General features: G+C 36.2%; 1 protein-coding gene across 1 annotated transcript; it reads right to left on the bottom strand.

Moving 5' to 3' along the window:
* Positions 1-5,647: 5,647 nt before the first annotated feature.
* Positions 5,648-18,068, bottom strand: LOC134538202 (ras-related protein Rab-40C). Its single transcript, XM_063379296.1, has 4 exons — positions 17,486-18,068; positions 17,101-17,294; positions 10,793-11,015; positions 5,648-8,375 (listed from the first exon to the last, which is right to left on the bottom strand). The coding sequence occupies exons 1-4, from the start codon at positions 17,781-17,783 to the stop codon at positions 8,137-8,139; spliced, it is 954 nt and encodes a 317-aa protein (XP_063235366.1). The 5' UTR covers positions 17,784-18,068; the 3' UTR covers positions 5,648-8,136.
* Positions 18,069-19,204: the final 1,136 nt, after the last annotated feature.

Below are 19,204 nucleotides of genomic sequence, written 5' to 3'. Positions count from 1 at the left end.
TCGACACAGCCTACAGACATAGGTAGATTTCGAAGAACCAGTTTATTATGGAAATATTTTGGCAACTTCTATACTCTTCTGGAACATTTCAAGAAATTAATGTACATAACATATTTATGTTCTCCAATATTAAAAACTAATCTATTAAATATTGGCTCATTTTCTATGCAGCCAAAATATTACAAATATTTTTAACTCAGTTTATCCGGCATTGAACAATTTCATATTATATGCCAACTATTGTAATTATTTAATTTTTTGGACGTTCCAAGCACTATTTCTCATCCCTTGCACTAATAACATGGTCGTATAAAAATTTGTTTAGAGATAAGATTAAGATAGTTTAAAATAAATTTGAATAAATTTGAAACTAAAAAAGTTTTTTTTTAAATTTTAACCCCTGTTTTTACAGTAATAATTGTTTCAGCAAAAGTTTTAGATGAAGTTTAAGATTTATACAATAAATTGTAACAGATTTGATAGTATACAGATTTTAAAAAAGTAATGATTACTATTATTTTTAAACCTTTGGTTAGATAAACATTTATTTCAACAGTAGTTTCAGACAATATTTGCAAAGTTAAACAAAAATACGAATGGATTCGATAGTGTACACGGTAGGGAAGTTATAATTATTTTATTATTCCAACCCAGGTTTTTTCAACCCCTCGCAATAATGGTCATATAAAAAATTGTTACAGACAAAAGTTTTGGATAATATTTATACGGTTTACATACAATTCAAACGTATTTAATAGTGTGCATATTAAGGAAGTTATGAATTTGTTTGTCTTTCAACCCCTGTTATTTTCCACCCTGAAGTTATGGTTGATCATATTAAAAATAATTTCGGATGAATGTTGTATGTAACATTTAAAAATTTTACATTAAAAAGGAATGGATTTAATAGTGCACAAGGTGCGGAATTTATGAATTTTTTTCGTTTCTGCCCCCCCCCCCCCCCCCCCAACCCTTTGCAACAATGGTTGCAACAATTTGAACGAATTTGATGGTGTGCCTACGAACAGAGTTATGATTATTTTTTCCCCTCCAACCCTTGATTTTTCCACCCCTTGCAGTTATGGTTTTATGGTTGGTCATAACAAAAATGTTCTTAGACAAACAGTTTTTGGTATTACTCCTACGAGTTATAATACGTTCAAACGGATGGATACTCATCATATTATAGGAGTTATAGCAATTTTTGTTTTTAAAAAATCTTTCCCCATCGAAAATATTGACAGATTTTCCTTGTTTATATTTTATGTATAATTTTGGAAGTGATTTGTAAAAATTTACAGCAGTTTTCATGTCCACAAAAATGTGATATATACATATAAACTTTAGAGCTGACGATGGTTATGTGGTTACGGGATCTATGGACCATGAAAGGTAAACATTATATATAAATTTTCCGTAAGTCACGCCATAGTAATGGCTTCAATAGGTAGTGTTTCTTCGAAATCTACCTAACATGCGTAAAGAAGCAAAGTTAATAACAATCTTTCATTTACTTCACTATTGCATACAGTAGCAGCTACAATAACAATGTTTTGTTAAAAAATGTAACCCCTCTGGTTTCAGGTATGTACTCAACATTAAAAATAAATTATTTCACTATTAATAAATAAGACATGGATGAGACAGTAATGTGAGGGTCATATTATAATACTATAAAAATTATAAAATACTGTGTGGGTGGTTAACAGTTACCTTAAAACCATATTTCATTTCAGATAAAAAAATTACGTATATTAATTACACTGTCTCTACAGATGCCTTCATCAAACACAATAAATTATCGCACACACAATTACATCTTAACACTCACAACTTATTACTACATTTAGCACCTCTTGTTAATTTTAGTCACAACGAAGTAATAATTGCCACATACATACACAGGGTTGGCAAGTTAATATGTACAATAAAAACAGCTCATGCTTTCAGTAACTATTTGTAACACTAAACGTACTTTCAAAATAAACTTATGTATCTCCTAGCATCGAAAGCAGCAAAAATATTTTGACATTACTTCAAATGATTTGATCTCAATGAAACAAAGCTATATGTATCCTAAAAATTAACAGTGACAATTTTGGCTACGACTGAGTCAAACATTACAATATAAGCACAAATAAAATAAAAACAATCATAAATCATTTATGATGTTATGAAAGTGCATAGTGAAATTTGAAAACAATATTTCACACCTACAGACCAAAATATAGCTGACTGCAACTTACTGATTAATGCACTCAAGTGAAGTTGCAATTAGTATGTGCATGCAAAAACATTCTTAACCTTTCATGCTTATAAAAATATAAAAGAAAAAATTAAAGGTAGAAAGTATCTGCATAAATGGTACATGTTTAAAATAAATTTTTTTGGAGGCCAGTTTTTATCTTGCGCGACATGTCGAGATAACGCTGGCAGTGGCCAAATGGTTTACCTACACATATCTCAAACAGTTGGAGATGTAAAACTGTAATTGATATTGCAATTCTTTATGCCATTTGCTAAATTGAAGTGAACACATTACACTTTCAATGAGCCGTTGAAGCAAGCGTGAAATTGTCTTTACTTAGCTCCAGTAGGGTGTACCTAGCGTGTATGCCCGAACGTTAAAGATTTTTTTTTAAAAAAAAAGGTGAATTTGGGAGAGCAGGGGGAGGGGGGGAAGAAAGTTTTAAGTTTTTTAAAAATGTAACACCACAAAACAGGAAACAATATTAGTAATGAAGGAACTTCCCAAATTAGCCGTCAAGACATTAGTGAATCAGATGCACTAGAAATTATTAATAATTTCAAGTGTACACAAACCATAAAGTAAAACCAATTAAGAAAATTATTAATTATTTACCAGGAGAATTCAGTAATACCTGCAATAATAAAAAAAACATACACTAAGATATCTGTCAATTGAGCAAGTGATAGTTCTCAAGTTACGTCACGCTGGTTACCAAATGGTTAGCAAAAACACAATGTCTGTTTAAAGGCTAACGCTAGAAGTTTGTTCAATAGTTTGAAAGGAACTTTCTTGGATATCATAAAAATGCCATCATGAAGCGAGTATTGTGAAAGATGTTTCCTACACATTAGCAAGGAATTAGCATTAAACTTCATTATAACTAAAAGAAAATGTTTTGCTATCCAGATGAGATAGGCTATTGGGGTGGTGTTATCATTTTTACTTCAATTACATATTAAGATGGAAAAGATTGCACAAACTGCCTCCTTGACTTCTTACTGCTATGAAAATAAAGATCCCCAGCTCCTAGATTGTACCAAATATGTATCTCCCGTTCCACATCAATATAACCATACAACTTACAATTTTCACTGAAATTTATTTACAGACGGAAGTTACAACTGACGAACCTATTCAAGATAGAAATAAAGCTGTTTTTTTTCTTTTTCCCACAATATTGTTTTTAATCCCATCTGAGTTCAAGAGCTTAGCATATACGCAAAATTATTTAAAAACTTTAATAAAAAATATTTGTAAAATTTGTAAAATGTTATAATTATATTATTAATTAAAATTAAATTAAAAAATAATTCAAGTCAAGCACCCCAAGTTAAGACTCTTTATTGTCCTTATAAGTTGTTTTTTTAACATTAGTATTACCAAATTTACTCAATTTCAAGACACCTTTTTTAAGTTATAGTACTTCTTTCGGTGTATTTTGGAAGAAAAAAAAGAAAAGAAAAATTATGAGTGAATTTTTATCATGTGCATACAAAACTTTTACAGGATGAAAAAGGGTTACATACAAATAAAATTTTTATCTGTGATTTTAAATCATATACTTTAATGATTGATAGATATTGAATATGGGTACACGTCTTTAAAAACGTTTATTTATTGTGAATATTAGTGACAAATTGTTTTTATAAGCTTTCTCCGCTTCACTTACCTCCCCTCCTTCACGATGCTATCGTGGCCCCAGTTGCTACCTTAGCCGTGTTCTGTTGCTCCCTCGTGTGTCAGACCAATTCATTCCCGATTAAAACAAAAACCATTGCAGATACAAAAAAAATCAAACAGACCTTATCAATTTGTAATTTATGTACTTTGCTACAACTTTTATTCAATGCGTTTTTCACTAAAGTGCACCGTTTTCAAGTTACGGTGTGAAATTAAGACATTTTTAGAAGATTCGGGAATCGTAACTTTGACTTCAATTTTCCATGTTCGGTTATTACGAGTGTTCGAGGTTACGAGGATTTTTCCCGCCGTTGTCAGCTCTCGTAGTAGCGAGGTTCCACTGTCTTAGTACTTGTTTCCTCCAATAGTTTAGACACACCCTTCACAGCACTAGCACAAATAAAGAACCCACTTAAGGTATTATGTAAAAATAGAGATCTGAAAAATTTGAAATTGCAATAAACTTGAAAAAAAAAAACATTATTCTTGATGTATTGAAGATAAATTGCAATGTTTTAATTTTTTTTAAATCCCTTACACATCTTAAATAGGCTCTCATTTTATAAATGCTACATTCTCACAACTTTCTCATCAAAAATATCTTTAAAAAAATTTGTCGTAACGAAAACAAATGCACAGAATAAAAATTGTTGATAATTTATCGATGTTATATTTGAAAGATTTGTGCAATGGGAGTGCATGACTTGATGTAAGTTTTTGGACATACGCAATGGCGTATGTCCAAAAACTTACATCAAGTCAATTTATCAATGAACAAATAAAGTTCGCTACTTAATTTTTCGTATCTCTAAATTCTAAATATCTTCGAAAATCTTGACATGATCTGCCTTACTGTGCTGCTGTTTTGTACTTCTGCTCTGACTCCCAAAAATTTTTATCAGCTACGGGGAAGAGATTAGGTATTTGAAAAAATATGTGCCCTGCTTTTTAAACTTCGGTAACTTACGCTACTTTCGATTGCATCCTGAACTGGTACTAACATCAAAAGAGACAGGATAGCACTTTCGGATGATGGAAAAGGGAGAGGAGGATAGGGTAAGATGTAGAAAGGAGGGGATAGGAGGGAGAGAGAGAGAGAAAGAAAGAGAGCATTGATGGGAGTCCATCCAATTTCCTTCCTCTCCAATTCTCTATGGCTGTTAGCAAACGCACCACATGTACTGACGAAAGTGGCACCAGAAAAGATCCCGTGAAAACCGCAAAACCAGGAGAAAAAAAAGAGCCAATTTTGAAGTGTTTATTTTGAAGATTTAGATTTAGCAACGGCAGTTTTAATTTTCATGCACCTTTTGTCTTGATTACCAATTCTTGTTATGGTTGGATTAACTCTAAGACACCAAATAAAGGCACACACAAAATAAAATAACCTCGGCTTTTGTTGCAAATTTTATACAATATTACACCGCTTTTTAAGGGAAAAATAATCTCCCCTTTCTCAGGTCTCAATGAGTAAGTGTTGGCACATGATCACTGTGACTAAGACTCAGTGTGATAAAAATTTCAATACGAACAACAATTTTTCATAAACATAAAATATTCATAAAGGAGATCTCAGTGGGTTAAAAAACCTGCCTTCAGGTACAACGGGCCAGTAAACTAGATTACAGGGCAACTCTGGAGCAACCTGCCGTAATTCTTTGAACATAATTGAATACATAATGCACTGTTAACGTATTCGTGACACAACACTAACAGTTTAGAAAACAGACACTCCAAAACTTTATTCAGACCACACATTTTCAAAACATTTGCACAATATAGAGAGTTAAGTTATAAATATAAGTTTTACGCTAGTTGGACATTATTAATACACACAATAAAACTTAAACAACTACAGATTAATTAATGTTTGAATGAAGACAAAGGAAGACTGTAGCAGAAACTCATAGAAATAAAAAAGGGGTTTGTCTGTAAAGTCGGTTTACAGACAATAATTTTACGTGATAACGTCATAAGAAAACATTGATGAAAAATTGCATACTTTTCAATTTTCAAATATTATTTACAGTTTTTGCAAATTTAATTTAAATAATTTGTTTAAATATAATCATGAACAATTAGATAAAAAGCCCGCCTTAACCTGTTTGATATTATAGAAGATTTTCTCGCACGGTGGTTGGCCGGTTCTTGCATGCTCGGCTCAGGCGGAACGTGACAATGAGTCATGCTTTTTCGTGTGTGCAGCCGGCGTTAATCGATTTATAAGACATTATCACGTCAAAAAAATAATATTTTTTCCTACAGAATTTAATAATTTTAAAATAATTGAAAAATTAACAATGATAAACACTCCCAACTACTTTGGTCAGTCTTTACAGGACATTTTGCAACACTTCAAAGAGCCCTCTGTGTTCTTCGAAGAAAGCAAAAAGTGCACAATGGCACTTACAGACACAAGCAGTGTAATGCGCTTAACTGCTCCTGAAATTTGATAATTTTTCCAGGACTACCATTCCTTTTCAAAAAATGATTTTGTTCCAAATATAATTCAACGAGTCATGCATGTGATAAAAATTTGTACAAGTTTAGATTGCTTTCAAAGGAAATAGTTTTCATGTGTAGGATAGTAAGTATAAATTAAATGAAGAAAGAATATAAATTATGATGCCCTGCTGTGAAGTTCACAGCCAAATGTGTTACTTTTCACATTGCTAATGTACGAGCTAATATAATGTACAGTCATAACAGAAAGTACTGTTTATTTTTAAAAAATCCTAAAAATATATATACAGTATTTAATTTAATTTAGGATGATACTTATAAATATTTATATAACATTTTGTAAAAAAAAAATTAGATAAGACAACATAAAATTTAAAAAAAGTTGAAACTGATACAGTTTAAATGGTGCCAATACTAATCCAAATACTACACTATTCTAATAACCTTAATCCAAATCATGTATTCAAAAACATGGCTCATTTCAAGATAATATTACACACCATCGGTAGATGTAAAAAACAAATTGTAACTGCTATCTACCGTAACTAAAAATACACGGGTAGCATAAAAATATGAAGGTTTAATTTTATTAACTGTTAGCAAGCAATAAGTAGGTATTAATAAAAAATTTAGTAACTATATATAATGGTAAAAAAAAAACAAAAAAAAAAAACAAATCAGAATAACAATGGTGTAAAATATAATTTTTTGTTGTACAGAACATTGAAGGTCATGTGTCATAAAGATCAAGCGTGCTTCCTATGTATGTACAATTATGACACAAACATTATCAAAATAAATTAACTGTATAGAGTAAGTTAATGATGATACTGATAACACACATGTATTACAAACACAGAAAATTTTTAATGCTTGCAATAAAATTTGTCACTGATTTCAGCACTTAACACACTATGTAATAGGGTAAAAAAAAAAAATTGGAAAAGTACATGGTCTTCAGGACTTGGAGTAAAACTAGTTGTAACCGGGTGTTACAGTAGGTATGCAAGTTAAAAAAAACGTGATACAATTGCTGTCTTGGTAACAGTGGGGACGAGAAACGATCCGAGGCGGCCGCTACGGGCGAACGTGGCTGCCTGCCAGACACACGAAACTACTCGGACACGCCAACTCCCTCGCGGAACAGACAGGCCAATAGCTATTTCAGACTACCAAACAAAAATAATCCACAAATTTTTGTCAAAATTCATGACGTAAATCATGACCAAATGACCGAATTAAAAAAAAAAAATCTAAAGGGATTGGGTTTTGCACAAATGTTACAAACTTATAGTAACACCGCACGAATGAGCATTTGTCGATAACTTAAGAATTCTTGTATATTTTTGAGTCGCTTGGCTTCCCGGGTTTGAAGCCGCGTTCAAACGCGAAGATACCGCTGAAGTTTCGGTCGGTGTCGCAGGCGCCATCATCGGGGAGCAGTTACCTGCAGTTTACCCGCTCCCCGGCGATGGTGACCGCCATGTCGGCCCGAAACGTCTGCGACATCTTCGCCTTCCGATGCGACCACAACCCAGAAAACGGCCGCGTAAAGCCTGCAATCTTTATTCCTTGTGTATTTTATCCGTCTTATGAAAGATCAGTAAAAGTTTGAATTGAACGAACAGAACATTATGATTAAAGATGACAGCCACCCGGGAGTTGCGTGTAAAGCGTCTGAAGGGACACTTCCCGGCGCGGGGAACGGCGGCGGGGCCCGGCAGGCGGCCTCGGGGAGGACCTCAGGAGACGGAGCAGGAGTTGCGGCCGGCGCAGCTGGTACGGGCCGAGTCTGCCGCCCCGCCCCCGAACCTCAGCTTCTTGTGGCGGCCGGGGGCATAGCGGTGCTGGGCGCTGGTCGACGTCATGGCGTACGAGCGCAGGTGCGACCTGATGCTGGTGGGCAGCGGCAGCTGGTCGATGCCGTACACCGTGGTGCGCGCCACGATCGACCGGCAGCACAGCTCCTGCAGGCTCAGCACTGCCGCGCACACGCAAGCGTCACACACGCCCTTCACGTCACGGCACGCCGCGAGCTCACGGCTTGACACATCCAGGGGCGTAACCAGAGGGGGGTTATAGGGGTTCAAACCCCCCCCCTCCCCCTTGGCACCAATCACTCAAAAACAAATTTCATATTAAAATTAATAAAAATTTCTGCCATTATTACAATATTTAAATATAAGTACCGTAAAAACTTCTAAAAAACAGCACTATTTTACACAATAATATACAAAAAATTTCCAGGGGGAGGACTCCCCCCCCCCCCCCACTGCTTCTTAACACCACAACCCCCCCCCCCCCCATACGCAAATCCTGGCTACGCCACTGGACACGTCTACTACTTTTTTAAAAATAATTTACCCGTTAAAATACGTACAAAGCTACGGCAGAAGAGGTGTAACGTTTTTTTTCCAGCCCACAAAGCAAGACAAAAAGGTTGACCAAATTTTGGAATAAATACCTACTGCAAAAGCTCGAGAATTCCATTAATACTGCAAACCACTAACGGGTCTACAAGTATTCGACACTTGTGAATAACTCGATATCCATTTCAACATTTCAAATCAAATTATATATATTTTTTTCAGTTATGTTTACCAATACATACACCAAGTGGAACTCATTCACAAAAAAAATCTGAAATAAAAACTGAGAAATTTATAACTGTTTTTCTGCAACAAAATATATACATACACATCCTTTTTTATGTAACAATTAAACTGTGATTACGATGAAACATTAATTTTTCTGTATATAATCAGTTGGATCAACAACTAAAAATTTTTACTGCTTTGAGAAAATAGATAGACAATTTTTTTTTAAATATTTTATTGCTTTTAAACCACTCTTATAATGGTCCCATAAATATTTCTTTCTCTTTAATTGATTTTTCGTGGTTGCCGGTAAAGCATAAAAATGTTTCACTGTATGTTTTAATTAGATAAAAAATATTTGATATTCATGAGTAATCTATTATTCAATTCAAATTTCAATTCTTATTAAAAAAAAAAAAAAAAAAAAAAAACAGGATTGCTGAAGCCTACAAACCACTTAGCAATGCATGCCAAGGCAATAGTTAGTCCTTTTATAAAGTTATTAACATTCATAATACTTATATATTATACCATAACTGTTGTTTGTAAATATTTGCAAAGTATTATTTAGTTATTTAAAATATTGAATGCCCTATTTTTCATGCTAGTGATCAACATAACACATAACCAGTAAAAACTCATGCCCTGAAACTATAAATGTAGTGAAAGTTTCTTGAAATGCACTGCACATGAGGCAATTAGTAGGGGCTGGAAAAAATAAGGATCTATTATTATATAAATTAGTATTTTAACTGCAACTTATTTAAAATTTAATATTTACATTCTAGAAGTTTTTTTTTTTTTTTTATCTAAATATTCATACGTACAAAACACCTACAAATAACCCTCTATTTCAGTTTCATACAAAAACCATTGTTCATGCCTTTCTAGATCAAAACCATAAAAAAAATTTTCATTATTATTTTACTAAAAAAATTGGTACTGCAATATGCTAGTGAACATTAAGTTGCAGGTTTAATTCAATGAATAATACACCAATTCATCTGGATTAACTGCATGATGGTCATGAAAACTAGTGTAGAGAACAATTACCGGAAAATCACTAAATGGGGCCCAGTGTAATATTTGGGGAACACCACGTACCTGAAGTACAAAGCAAAACGCAAGAGAGTGCAGCCGGTTTTGTTTTCATCTAATTAGCCAGAGTAGATTAGAAAATCTATTGCTAAGATAGTGGACACGTATTTGTGTATTAACTGAAGTGCTGATAAGTCTGAAGCGATAAGACATTAATTTAAATAAATGTGCATGACTCCTAGACGAACTGCAAAGTATGAATATAAGGTGAGTCGGAACGCTGAAAGACTAGAAGACCGGGTTGTTTCTTTCAAAGTGTGAAACTATATATTTTGTAGAACAATTTTAAATCCTGACAAAAAAATGTTATAAGGCATTTTTATAAAAAAATTATTTTAATAGCTGACTGACATTTTACACTAATCAGTAGAGACCTGCAAAATTCGCGGATTCATTGACCTCTAGGATAGACTCCACAGTCCTTTAAATACTCGCGGAAATGACACCTGTTCATTGGCTACTGACGCGCGAGACGTCTCAACTAGGCTGTCCGTAATTCGGCACTTTCTTGGTTTAGTGTTTCCCATTGGCTCACAGTTTCCCGGGTGAAATGTGGGCCGATCGCAGAATATAGTTGTTTTGATGCTAGCCTATCGCGAAATGAATCAGCGAATTTTGCATGTCTCTACTAATTGGATGTAAAAAGTCAATTATTTGGAAAAAGAGCTAAAGTAGCATCGGCAGGAGGATGCTGGAGGCTGACCTTTGTTGGACCGCCAGAGCCGCTCCATGCCGTTGCGGTGCAGAGCCATCCGGGACAGCTCGCTGAAGCTCTCGCGGATGTTGAAGTCGCACAGCGGGCTCACCTCGAAGAACGTCATGTGGTTCTTGGCCGCGTACGTCTCCGCCTCCCGCGCGCGCACCTGGCGCTTGAACGCCAGGTGGAGGCGGTTCCCCACGAGCACCTTCGGGACTCCCGGGGCGTGCTGGCAAGACACATCCCCAACTCCATGGGCTTCGCAACTGGGGGGGTTGGGGGGGGACACGTTCCCCCCCCCCCCCCCCCAATAATAAAAGTCTTCAATTTCGTCCCCTCCAATAATATATTTAGTTTCGTAGTTTCTCCTGTTGTTTAAATTAATGATTTTGTGTGGGTACAGCACCAGCAGATATGTTATAACGGTTCGTTATATACAAAAATAAAACAGTTCAACGCCGATTGCAAATTTTGATGTTTTTATTATTTTTAAATAGAATGTTGCACAGACGATTCCAAACACTTTCAAAAGAGGTTATTCATTCAGTCCACATACATCTGCCCGTCGAAAAACTGCTGGTAGCTCGCATGATGAGAAATTATCGAAAATTAATAGCGTAGATGAAGTCCTTCAGTAAAGTTTTACTGCAAGTACACGAAGATGGTGCGACCTCGAAGAGGACCGCACCCAGCGAAAACGAATTCCGCCCCGAGCCAACTGCCGACGAAGGTGGCCGCAATTTCTAATTCATCGTCCGAAAAAAAATAAAACAAATTAGGTTGATTTAATATTCGGCCTGGCTCCGACCACCAACGTGAAATTATCTATTAGTACATTAAATTATAATTTAGTGAGAAGCCATCGAACGCGACCTACTTGTCCAGCGTTCGACAGACGACTGGTGAAGTCTGGCCACTCTCTTCTCCACGCAGGGAGGAGAAGTCACCTGACCTCACCGACCAATCACACGCACGCTTCATTCACTCTACAGATATTAGCCAATCACAGAACAAGTTACAACACATGAAAAAATCTTGTACACACAGAAATAGGGCTTCCCCTGATCAGTCTCTTTTCAATTTCACATCGAAATCGGGGACTTCCATTCTCGTTCTCTCTCCCACACCGTGAGACAGCAGTTATCGCTCGGTTCCCATGCAGGGGGGGAATTACCGTCTTTATCTCGGTTGGCGGGGAAGCACTGTTCCTTTCTCACTCACACTTACAGGCCTCTCATGCCTCTCTTTCTAACCATCACATCAGCCCAGACACAGTCCCGTGATTTATAATTATATTACAACACATTAATAAAATTTAAGAACAACAATTATAATACAATTTACTTTACCAAATTAAACTTATTGAGAAAAACCTGAATAAGTAGGCCTAAACACGTAAAAATCTAGAACAGCGACTTCTTTGTGAATAATTACATAAAAAATAGTAATGATTAAAAATGTCTAATAAAATACTAAATACCTTCTTAAAAACATAGCAAGTGAAAATAACATATATCAAAAGCCATAACGTCTGATTATACTGTCTCATAATATACACACCACTCTAAAAACATTGACTTATTTATATTTACCTATACAAAAAGAAGTTTAAAAGAAAATTATTTATTTAGGGCAGGGTTCTGCAACAATACAATGTTAACTGTGTTTTTTACAAATGTTCTCTGAAAATATTTTTTATAAAAAATAAATTATATATTGCAACCAAAATATAATTAGAAAAATTTAGGAAAGAAAAATGCCTAAAAAATCACCTTTTTGCACCTTCAAACCCCAAATTTTCCCCGGGGGAGGACCCCTGGACCCCCTGCTTTTTTTTTTCCAGGGGATGGATATTCCTCAACAACTAAATCAATTAAAGTCCCCCCCAAAAAAAAATATCCTTGTGATGCCCATGCCCCCCCCCCCCCCTTCCCAGCACTTGAGCTACCGCGAGGGTACAAGCGTCCGACCACTCCGCAGCAACCGCTCTGAACCAGCTTCCCGGACCCAAACTACCAGAGCGAAACTCCACAGGTCTGCACGGATCTTATTTCTCAAGTCCCCGCCCACCTGGACACAACACAGTGTGCAAAGCTTCAGGAAGAACCAAGCGATTGGAAAAAAACTGCTCAAGATATCCGAATGGGGTCCGTTTACAAATAAAAGCGTTTAGGAGTACGCTGAGCGCGGATGAAGAGTTCTGTTTAAGTATCTCACTTTCAAAAAATATTTTTAGAAGAGTGGAAAAAGGCTAAAACACGTGTTTTCAGAATAATTTTTAGGTATGAAACACCACCCGGTACAGATTCTTAAAAGCGCTCAAGGGACTTGCATTACACCATGTCACCCTATGCACGACGAGAAGACTGCTTGCCAGTTCAAAGCTTTGCTCTTAAGAGGCGATACAGCACTATTCATCCCGCCTCGCTAACACGGAAAAACCCTTGACTAGGCAGACACCTTAAGCACGTTTCACGAAAGCACAGTGCAACGAGACGCATCACGCCTGAGGAATTTCACCTGCTATTTCACGATAGAACAATGGATTGTCGCTAGGAGCCAGCAAAGCAGCAATGCTACCTGCTTGACCAGTGGCTTTTCGGGTGTTGCAACATGAATACCAAAAAAAAACTTGCTTTCCGAAAAACTTTTGTAACAGCCCCCCAATTAATTTACATTAGAATCAGTACCGTTGTGAAAAGTAAAAGTACATTTACATACAAACTTCTTAAATTTAACAATTTGTGTGCTTCTTACTAAAAAGAGCAAGGAAGTTTCTCTTCTTTTCCGGTGCTGTTGATAAGCATTAACACCAGTATCCTACTCTCGTGCAACGCTTACACCGCAAATTGCCAGCATCAACTCTCTTGATTGGCTGAAGCTCCTCACTTTTGGAGGCATCGCAATGCTTAATGTAAAGCCCGCTGTAGTAAGTATACTTTAAAGCCCAGCCACAATCAACATAAGATTTTCACAAGCACAACGCAGTATAATCCATAACAATTGAACTCCGTGTATTTTCATCTGCCGCCAATCGTACATTGTGATAAGCTTCACACATGCCCGGAATTAGTATTAAGTAGAGTTTGCGCTTGGTTAAACTCTTGCTTAATACTATGTTATTACTAAAACAGTACATACATTTTCAGCCAATCAGAAGCTCTTAACATCCTACTATGTCGTAATTTGGGAACTTTACTTAATAAATAAGAAAATATGTGTTGACTACACATGTGCTGAATATTATTTTCATTTGTTTATATTGTTCGCACAATGGAGTTGAGCTGTAAACATCAGTGGCCAATTTCCGAAGGAGAGAATATTTATTTCTGCATTAAATTTATAATTCCTTAATCTGTTATTACAATTACATTCTACCAACGACAGCAACATTAAGATTTCGAAGGCTGAAACAACCAAAACAAACGACATAATAGGGCTAAGTTTATGTTGGTAATAGCCAATCTTGTGTCGTGAGAGTGCTTATCGCTATAACTATCAATGTTTTAAAACTATGCTGATTGCAGCCGGGCCTTTACACACACTCACCAGCTATATGCCCTTTTATGCCACCTTAAGTGGTGCCACGTACGACTACCAAACGTACAGGGCATCCGCTAACGCCCTGCATCCTGGCACGGCTAACCACTGCGCGCAGAGGTCGAAGGAAACTCCAGAGGCAACAGACAGAAAGAGAGACGAGGGAGCCTGGCCACAACAGCATTTTATTTCTTGTGTCGTCCTAGCGTTTGATAAATATTTATTTTTGATTACTTCATACGAGAGATAAAATGCTGTAGGTTCATGAATGTGTCCTCTGCACTCATTTCACTCTTGGCCCCGGACACTAACGTTTCGCAGCTTCATGATAAGAAAACAGATTAAAAATTTAAAAAAAAAAAAAAGCTTCTGCAGGATAATAATAAAAATTAATAAAACAAAACACTTATTTCTGAATTATATGAGATTCTTTAGCAGCCCTTAAAATCCTCACTTGTCAGCAAGTCCGTGTAATTTGTTCATGAATCAAGTTAGATTGTGTTAGCGCTAAGATTTGCCCATCTTTGGTAAGGCTCTCTTTTGGTCAAGTCAAATGAAAATCATAGAGAGTCAAGGGTCTTAATTGGTGATTATTTATATCTTCTTTAAATGCTTATTTCAATGGGGAATTTTAATTTAATACAATTGTTTGGATGTCCACCAATTGCAATTTTGCAGTGTTTGCCATGGACAAACTTCAAGAATGCAAAATAAAAACGAGAACTTAAACCCTGTCTGACGACAGGAACATCAGTTTCCAAAAAGTATTAAGTTTTTATCGTTGGAAACTACTGTGTTCTGTCTGTGCTGTCACCGTTGCTGTTTAGTATCAGTGTTGGGTTTGTCTGTTAACACTATGTTGTCCACAGCTGCCTGTCTGTATTTACTGTTTTTGTTAAAACTGCCTCACTGTTGTTAGCCCAATGTGTTTGCCTGTGCAATTATTTTTTCATGATAACAATCCTCCCGTGGAATGTTTCAAGTTTAGGCTTGTTCTCTTTGGGTTTATGTTTTCATTTTTAATTTTGCATTCTTTAACCCTTTCCTGCCTACAAATGTAAAAAAAATTGAATTTTGTAATTTTTATTTCATTTTTATATTTAAATTGGCATAAAAGGAGAGCATAATTTTTTCCAAATTTCTTTATTTATATTTAATATATTTTTTAATGATGGGACTTTTAAGTCCTGACAGGCATTTATCATATGTCCAGCTCAACGAACAAAAAAAAGGGCGCTCCAGACTGGTGCAGCGCTGCCGTTTTAGTGCTGCAACCTCTCGGCTGTCAATCGAACTTCTTCGACAACTGGCAGAGCGGAGCTATACAGGGACCCAGAGGTCCCGACAGGCAGCATGTGGTTTCAAACATGCACACACTATTTCTATGGGGCTTCAAACATTGTGGTACTCACAAGTCCCGCCAGGCAGGAAAGGGTTAAGTTTTTCTATGAGAAACTGTGCAAAACTGCAATTTTGTACGTCAAAGAATTGTATAAAATCATTTATTTATAGCCATGTTTTTATTCATTTATTCTTTGACTTTTTCTAAAATTCCATTGACTATTTTCGACTTAATCCTACGTATAAACCATCTTGGCCCTCAAGATGAAGCCATGCTATGGTATATTATACCGAAGTTTCATTTTGCATTGCAGGGTTGATAAATCAATGAAGAGCAAAATGTCTGTACAGTTTACCACTTTGATGCAGCTCAACCTGTAGAGCCAAAATAGTTAGGTAATAAGTTTGTTAGACAATGCTGTGAAAGCCAGCAATATACTTCAGCTGATCTGATGAAATTCCATATCATTTCCATGTTTCCTCTGTAGGAAACTGTGACAGTTTAAATGTCAGCCTGTATAATTTAAAATTTGGTAATTGCTCCGTATCATGTATCAAAGTTTATCCCTTGATCCTGATGGCATCCTGAAGTAAACAAATAAAGCATATGCTTATATACTTTAAATTGTATGACTTGACATGTTCTATATCCAGGAGCCTTGATTGCATCTGGGATCCACGGATCAAATAAATAAATGATTCTGTACTTATATATTATTCCTGTGGTACATGATGCTGTTTAAATTAAGTACGTTGAATTATGCTGCACATAACAAAAACTTGTGTTGTTACAATGGATTATGCATGATCTTAGTTGAATACAACAAAAAGTATTCCACAAGACCTGACATAATTAGCTTGTAATCTGAAAGTCAAGTCTGTCTGGTCAGGATCTTTCGACATACTAAAAATGGGTATGCTCGCATATTTATAATGAAATTTTTCTGACGTTCCCTGGCCAAAATTTATAATTTCCCTGACTAAATTGTATTATAACTTATATATTTTGGAATTTTCTGAAAGAAATAATGAAATTCCAGCCTCCACCATTTTCAGATATGGCCTAGTTATCATTCGATACTTTCGTTTTTGGATTACACTTAGCATTAACTTGCGTATGCCAATGTATTTTTTGTATGACTATGCACTAAAACACCATCTAATACAAATTTCACAGTTTGGCTGACAGCAGACTGAAGCATGACATTTTCCCCTCAAATTACTGTAACTGGGGAATTTCCATGACTTTTCCAGGCTTTCAAGTAAAGACTTCCCGGAATGTGGACACTGTAAATTAAAACCGCAAGCATCATGTACCACAGGATCAAAATATACAGGATCATGCCATCAGGATCACTAGATAAACTTGGATGTGTGATATAAACTTTTACCTTACATGTAACTTAGCACCTGCAGCAAAATGACGTTCTTACCTCTTCAACTTCTTTCAACCATCTGTCGATTCCATCGAACGACCATTTGTTGGTTATGTCATACACCAAGAGAATGCCTTGCGCTCCTCGTGAATATGACCGGATTATGGTACAGAATCTTCCTTGCCCTGAAGTGTCCCATAGCTGCAGCTTTACCCTTTTGCCATCTAGAAGTATTGTAGTTGTCTTGTAGGCTATAAAAATGTTCAAATAGAATTATTTTAAATTGATTGAATTGAATTTATGCAGAAACAAAAGTGAAATGTAGCCTACTTTGTTACAAAAAAAATAGACATTTTTTGAAATAAATTTTGCATTTAAGGACGTATTCATTAGTATGAAGCAAGTACCATTCACACCCAACTACTATGCATTACAAACTTACCACTTCCACTGCAAAATGGTGATTCTGAAGATCCATCTTCCAAACCACTTAATATTTCTTGTTTTCCAACGTCACTGTCACCGACTAGTAAAAACTTCAGTAAATAATCATACTGTTTTTGCTGGGATACTGGTCTTGGCTCCAAAGCCATAACACTGAATTTTGTTTCTCTTGCGCATAATAAAATTTTGCCTAAGCTCTCGATTTTGAACTCCGTGTTTATTACAGTTTCAAGAAAACAATTTTCCCATTTGAAGTGATATACGTATAAACCCCTAGCAACTCGCACAATGCACATTCAAAACATGTTTTCGTAAAGTCAACTACTTGGTTAACTTCATTCTTTCTGTTGTTGTGCATTCTGTAATAATTCCCTACAGATGGCAGTATTGAATGGTAAATAAACTCGGAACACCAAATCGTCTTATTACCATGATAATCAGATACAAGGTCATTATTAGAGTCCCGAATGACAAAAAAAAATGAAATCAAAGTAACCCAAATAAATTATATTGCCAAAATAGTGGAGATAATTGTTACAATAATCTTGTTATTGACAAACCATTATTTGTCACTTTATTGTGTTAATTATTTAAAACGTTTTTATGTGATAAAACCGTAGATAACCAAATATGTAATGGCAACGTTTGCACTATAAATTACAGTTTCACATTGGAATGCGCATAACTAATAAACTTGGATCAACTTGGACTCATAAACTAAATTAAGTGTATCTACATGAGATTTGTATTTTATTTTTATTTAAATAAATTATCCTCACTGATGGTCAAACATGACTTATAATTAGTTTAAACACTATGTTATTACTGACAATATCTTCAGACAGTATTCTGACACCCCACTAGTGGATATTAAATTTACGCCAACCGTCGGTGCTCCTCTGTTGCACATGACGTGCTACCTCGACGCCCACTTCTATAGCGTGTGCGTTCCACGAACGCGGTGGCAGTGTAAGTAAGTGCAGCGAGGAGAACGACCTCGAGTTATATGCGTAGAAAAAGCTCGCGTGGTGTTTCTCCGCCGATGCTATGTGTATATTCGTCCGCTAGATGTAGTTCTAAAATTTTGTTTTATAATTCTTTAAGTACTACTTAATTGTCAATCACAACACCACCTTTATATGTCTTTCAAAATTAAAAGAATATTATTCACTTGGCGACTATGCCTGAAAATCTGAGCCCAAGTGACAATCAACCAGAATTCTTTCTTGTATTACAATTTAAAACTGTTTTTAAGTGGCCTTGCCGTCGTCCGGGGTCTCGGGCTCGAGTCCCGGTGTGGCTCCTAGTGGGAAAAGGCGGTTCTTGATCTGTGTTGTCCGGGTGGGCGCCAGACTAGCTCGTTTCTAGTCGTGAATTTGGGGTCGTGGATGTATGTGCCCCTGCGTGGCCCACTAGGGCCGGCGGCGGTGTTGCGTGAGATGATTTTAAATAAGAGACGTGGAGTTGAGGTGGCGGTGTCGTACCTTTTATTCAGAGGAGCGAGTCGTACACAATACAACACTCTACAGAGGTACCCGGGGGGTTTTACTTGTTATTCCGTGGCGCCGTATTGTTTGTGTTCCGCGTTACGTGGCCTCGGATGCTGTTATGTCTCAGACGTCTCACTGGGTACGCAGGTAACGTAATTTCGTAACACAAAGGCGGGACACAAAATACACTGAATTAAGGGGGCGCGTACAGGTTACGTGGCACTCGT

This window comes from Bacillus rossius, chromosome 13, assembly GCF_032445375.1.
Source record: "Bacillus rossius redtenbacheri isolate Brsri chromosome 13, Brsri_v3, whole genome shotgun sequence".
NCBI lineage: Eukaryota > Metazoa > Arthropoda > Insecta > Phasmatodea > Bacillidae > Bacillus > Bacillus rossius.
The sequence above is the reverse complement of the archived record's forward strand: the minus strand, read 5'-3'. Positions and strand labels throughout refer to the sequence as shown.

Coding starts and splice junctions, on each gene's coding strand:
- LOC134538202 (XM_063379296.1), bottom strand. CDS start 17,783: ATGTGCATTGTGCGAGTTGCTAGGGGTTTATACGTATATCACTTCAAA. Junction 17,295..17,485: donor ACCATTTTGCAGTGGAAGTG/GTAAGTTTGTAA, acceptor ACATTTTTATAG/CCTACAAGACAACTACAATA. Junction 11,016..17,100: donor GGTTGAAAGAAGTTGAAGAG/GTAAGAACGTCA, acceptor GTGTCTTGCCAG/CACGCCCCGGGAGTCCCGAA.